The following is a 6,000-nucleotide window of genomic DNA, read 5'->3' on the forward strand; positions in this document are numbered from 1 at the left end:
TTCCTCCTCTGAAGTCTTCAACCCCTCATAGTCATCTGTGAGGGTGGGAATTAGCTTCTTCCAAACTCCTGTTAATGTTGATATGTTGTTCTCTTCCAATGAATCACAGATGTTCTTAGTATCATTTAGAATGGTGAATTCTTCCCAGAATGTTTTCAATTTACTTTGCCCAGATCCATTAGACGAATCACTATCTATGGCAGTTATAGCCTTAGGAAATCTGTGTTCAGAACTCCAGAGCGGGAGGGGGTCCTGAATGGGGGTGCCCAGTGACTGAGGCAAAAGCTCTTTTATACCTTCCTTTGCCTGTTTGGGGAAAGAGAGCTGGCACCTTTTAATGAAATTCATCTACCAGGTTTGTTCTGCTTGCCCATCCTGAAGGAATTAGCAAAATAACCCACTCTTACTTATCAGATCTGCTCCACTTGTCAGGCCAAAAGGAATTTTATGATTAACTTCAAGGCCTTGTTACATTTTTTCCTGGAGTGAAGGAGTGATTTCAACCTGGATTTTTAGGATATGGGTGTCTTTGTTTATTCCACCAGAGACCTGCCAGTCTATCTGGGGACAGGCTAACTAACCTGTCTCACTATGGTCTATTGCTTTTCTGTGAAACTAGAGCATTTAAAATAAAGACATCGTGGTAACATGACAAACTTTGTTATAATGGTTGATTTTGTTTATTTTATGCTCTTAACATTTCAGAGCAACCAGTCATGGGTTCGGAGGTTTTATCCTGTGTGTTCCTTTATTGATTATTTTTCCTTTTAGTGGGCATGTAAAACTTAGTAAACTTTAGACTTCTTGCAAAACAAGGACAACTTGGTAATTTTTTTTTCCGGGAGTTATTCAAATGTCAATAACTTTGACATGAATATAGTATATTTTTAGAATCTTGAACTTAAGATACTGATGCTCTGGTTTTATTATCTCATCGTGTAATAAAGTTCATTGTTTTCTGTGAAAATGTGTTATTTTTAGAAACTTAGTAATAGGTGATCCTGACTGCGAAGATTTCACTGTAGTGCATTTAATGCTGCCACTTAATGTCTTTTGCATTCTGCTCAAAGAAAACTTGCTTTTAGTAAACACTAGCAGTGCTGTACGAATGTGCAAGTAAATAGCAAAGTGTATTTTTTCTTACCGAAAAATGGCTCTCAAAAAGTTGATTTTAATATAATAAACACTTTTACTTAGGTTTGATCTCAATTTTAATGTTGATGGACGGAGCTTGGATTCTAAATTCTGTAAAGGCAGAAACTGTTTTACCATTCCTGTATAATCCCAGAGTTTATCCTTAGTCTTGTCCATAGTAAATGCTTAGTAAGCATTTGTTATATAAATATATGTTTGTCCTCACACATTATTTATTTACATCATACATATTTTGTAAAATTATCCCCCACGTCCCACAATTCACTGGAATGTTGTCAATGGTATGTATCCTCGTGTGTAATCATTTTTCTTCATGTTTTTGTCTCTCTTAGGTTGGTATTTTGTATGGCATATTTTCTTATCGAAATTCAAGTTTCTGCGGGAACTGGTGGGAGACACAGGCTCCCAGGAGGGAGATCCTGAGCCTTCAGGGTCTGAAACAGAAGAGGATGCTTGCTTGTCTCCACACAGGATCAGATCCGCTCGTCAGCGGAGGGCGCCTTCTGAGGAGGGCCGCTGACCCCGCCCCGCCTGCCAGGCAATGACCACAGGCAGTGGGAGGCCCGTCTTTAACGACTTGGCTTTGCAGTTTGCGGAAATATTGAAGAACCTTTGTTTTAATTGGATATTCCGTCCAATTAAAAAAAAAAAGATTTACACGTAAGCCATATGAAAATAAAGGGAATTAAAACCAAATCGGACCATTGCAAATTTCATCTTAAAAATAATCTCTTGCTTTACTAGCTTTTACTTATATACTTATTCCTTGGCTCTTGGGCTTCTGTTCTTGCACTTGTGTGAATCTGTTAAACATTATAGTCTTGAAAGACCGCATTTTACTAGTTTTCTAATGTACTTTTCTCCGCCCCCCGCCCCCCAACATTTCAATTTGTCTGAAATGGGGATGTATCTCACCACGCTGGCGGCCAGGCAACAGTTGCTGTGATTGTCCTTGCCTGTGCGTGTACGACCCACAGCTTGTCATAGCATCATGTCTGTACTGTCGGTATCTAACGTGTCAGATTTCATTGGCATTTAAAAATGTGTCCTGAAACATTACACTAGGAGTCGGCACTGAAACGCAGTTATTGTGTATGCAGAAAAGCATGGCAACAGAGCAGCAGGGCATACATGTGACATTACTGAGGCCAATAGCCGTCCCTGGAGGAATGACTGGAATGCCGTGTTTTCTTGTAAAGCAACAAAAAACTTTACAGGACCTAACCAGGGGAGATACCCAAAAGTAGAGGAAGCTGTACTCCATTCTGTCACTGAGACACGTGTCAAAGGATTGCCTATCACATGCCAAGCGATGCATTGATGGAGGGAGAATTTGCCAAAACCCTTGGAATAGGTGAAATGCAATGTAAAGCCACTAGAGGCCGGTGTGACCGATTTATGCATGGAGCAGGATTGTGGTTAAGGTGTCAAACGCTGTGCTGTCCAAGCTTCCTGCTAACCTCCACCAGAAGGCGGTGGTAGAGCACTTCTCCAGGAAGTGCTGCGCCACCAGTGCGCTTGGTGACACCACGGGTGCTGTGGGGCAGAAGCGCTCAGATCTCTGGGATTTAAGAAGTGACTCAGCAGAGTTGGACTTGGGATATTAAGCTATAACTTAACCAGTTTATTTCCTACACTTTATGCACAAAATTGATGCGATAAAAATCTGTTTAAGTTCTCTTTCGATAACTGTAAAATAAACATTCTATATGTTACGAAAACATCGTGTCATAGTTTAATTGCCTGTGTTTCTCTTCGTGATACATATGGTGCGTCTTAAAAGTGATGTTTTCTTCGATGAAATAAAAAAGTTTGTAAATGTATTTATTTTTTTCTGGGATAGCAATTATTTATTGGGGAACTTAATTCTGACTCTTACAATGTTGTTAATTATCCTCCGTGAGATACATTTTTTGGTAACTTATTCAAGACTTCAGAGTAATAACTTAGGAATGTCAGAGTTATCTTCTACTTTAGGAAGAGTAGGATCAGTTACTCCCTTGTATGGGACGACTTCATGCTCAAGGTGCATGTTGTGGATAAAATACTTCTTCACAAACAGCAGTTCGGTGACAAGATCTCAGAGACAATGATAGGAAAAATCGTGGGTTCGAATGCCCGCTTCTCACTGTAAAATGACTCTTGCCAGGTTAGTTTGCATGTTTGTCTTCACTGAACTTTGGACTGAGTGATTGGTGGGGGAGAGAGATAGGGATTAAAAAACCTTCCTGTTTAAGTATCATCTGCCTTGTATGAGTGAATTGCAAAGCCAACTTAATTTATTCATCCAAGGTCTTTTCATGTTTTTAACCTTTGTTTCTAAAGTACTAGTCCACATAATGTCACCTCTATTTTACCATGCTGTACAATTATGTTTGGTAGCTCATACTTTTGATACTGATAGTTTTGCTTGCTAATTAATAGTTTATTTGCTCTGCTTCAAGTGGTATTCCTGACAAACACCTCTGCTGTCATTGCAGCCTTTTGTGTATGCTAAAAGAGAATTTAGGGAGCTTGACTTTAGTTGTAAATATTTGATCCCCAGCAGCTGAGTGGGCCTAATCATTTTGTCTTCATTTCTTTATTGGGTGCAATTTTCTATTCTGATGTGACTGTAGGGATTACAAAATCAATGGAACAACTTTTAAGCATTAATTTTAGTGCTTTATACTAGCAAAAAATACCACATTAGAGCGATCATCTGTTAGGGAAGAAAAAAATGCCTAAAAAGTTTCTTGCTTGGGAGGATATTTAAATTAGATCTTTCATAGTTGAATATTTTGAGCTGTGGATTCTGCTTTGTAGTGGATATCTTAGATTTAGGTAACAATAGTTGCTAACTAAGTACCTGGGGAACCTCCATACTGTGCTAGTATTAAGGAATGATGGTCCCTGCAACGCCCCAAAACCTGCAAGGGCCATCCACAAATTAAATGAGGCCATAGAAAGGTGTACATGTTGGTATTTTAATGTTCTGCTTAACTCATTTGGGAGATGTATCCAAAAGCCTATTAATAGCTCACACCCTACCAATGTTTTAACTCTTTGGAGGGCAAAAAGAAATCACTGAGGCCAATGTGAAAATTCTACAAATTAATTCCTTTGTTCAAAATCTTTTTTTACCCTCCTGTAACTGTCTTTCCCCAGTACGCTCCGTATGGTACATGTTTCTATGTCTACTAAGAGGCAAGAGAAATACTTGTTAACAGAATTATTTGCATGGTACGTTGTTTCTGTTCTTTTTCCTGTTTGGAGATTTTGTAGGTGAACTTGCCAGAACTTCAAAGGGCATTTTTAATTTCTCAGTGGGAGACGGATTCACTGGAGGTTAACTTTACAGCTTAGGACATTGTGAGTATGAAGGACACATACAAGTATTAGTCTTGTCTGAATACTCATTAATAGTAATGCTGATCAAGTATGCCATCTTTTGAGGAGAAATTCTAAAATTGAGCACTCTGGTCTCAGTTCATTTCCTTCCCAACCAACCATTTTGAAACCTTTCTCTTTGCCTCTAAATGCATATGAAAATTGCCAGTATCAAATGTAGCATTGATCTGATTTAAATGCCAAAAAACACGAAATATCTGTGTAGCACTATTAAATGAGCTTTTTGTTTGTTTGTTTTTTTAAGTATTTACATCAAGTTAAAAACCATCCAGTGGATTTTGTAGTATTGTTATCCTGGTGGAAACACAAATACATTATTAGGTGCCTAGCCAATTCACACATGTGTTGACCCATTTCTTTAGATATTATTAGGTTTAAAAATAGCTTCAAAGTTATTTTTTTGAAAGTTGGGAATATATTAAGTAATGGTTTCACAAATATGGCATTTCAAACTAAAATGTGTTGAAAGTCTTGAAAGTAGTACATTTTCATTTTAAGAATAACATTCTTTGAAGTTAAGTCAACTATGCAGTATTTGTTGAAGTCAGTTTTTCTGAAAAGTTATGTTTTAATGTAACGTGTAACGAATGTAACTTTAGATTTTAACTGGTAAACTTTTCTACTTGATGTTGACTTTAAAAAGGCAATGAGTACTCAAAGAATAGAGACTCTCAAGCAGCTAATGGAGTAGTATTTTGTTACAGAGCATAGAATCAAATCACCTGCTATTGTCTGCTTCTAAAGCTCTTATAGCTTTTAACTTAAAGCAGAAAGAGTACCATTTTTTAATAAAAGTTACATTTTCTCTTTGTTAATGTACACGTGCTGCCAGGTTTCTGAGCCATGTTTTGTATTACCTTCCAGGTCAGTTCTGTGCATAACCTCTCACCAAATACTGCTGCTGTGGTTTCTCAAAGGAGCCAGTCTGTGCTGTGCTCTGATGCATTGCCGTCGTGCTGCTTAACAAACAGGTTTATAAGCAATTAGAATTGTGTAACGTGTTAATAGTACCATCGTATAATAAGATGTAATCTTAGAGATAAGGAATGTGTGTGAGTGATCATTCACTGTTTTTGTTTTAAAATGGTCACTACTATAGGTAAAGCTTCTGTGGTTTGTTGATATGATGTTCTAACTTTCACTTTAAACTGCACAGAATAAATAAAAATGAAAACAAACAAGCTGTGTATGTTTGTTTCATTGATAAAGTATAATACGTATGACAGGTACCTTGGAAGTGAAGTGATTTGAAAGTAGCCATTTTCCTCAGTGGTCCTCGCTTCACCTCATTTTCCAAACTCCCCAAATCTCTAAGAATTAAGACGAGGTAACAGTAGTATTCTGAGTGCAGTGAAAATAATTGACATAGAATTTGATGGACATGGAGCATTAGAGCTAAATTACATTTACCATGTTTAGTCTTTTTTTCTTAGACATTATCCAGTATTTTGATAT

The 6,000-nt window shown here is 37.5% G+C and overlaps 1 protein-coding gene across 1 annotated transcript in view; it reads left to right on the plus strand.

Annotated features, from left to right (window-relative positions):
* Positions 1 to 5,705, plus strand: part of SMIM13 (small integral membrane protein 13) — a 29,311-nt gene extending 23,606 nt beyond the window's left edge. The window contains exon 2 of the mRNA XM_081056032.1: positions 1,488 to 5,705. Within this exon, the coding sequence (XP_080912158.1) occupies positions 1,488 to 1,675 (188 nt within the window). The 3' untranslated portion in view covers positions 1,676 to 5,705. The remainder of the gene's footprint in view (positions 1 to 1,487) is intronic.
* Positions 5,706 to 6,000: the final 295 nt, after the last annotated feature.

This window comes from Rhinolophus hipposideros, assembly GCF_964194185.1.
Source record: "Rhinolophus hipposideros genome assembly, chromosome: 8".
Classification (NCBI taxonomy): Eukaryota; Metazoa; Chordata; class Mammalia; order Chiroptera; family Rhinolophidae; genus Rhinolophus; species Rhinolophus hipposideros.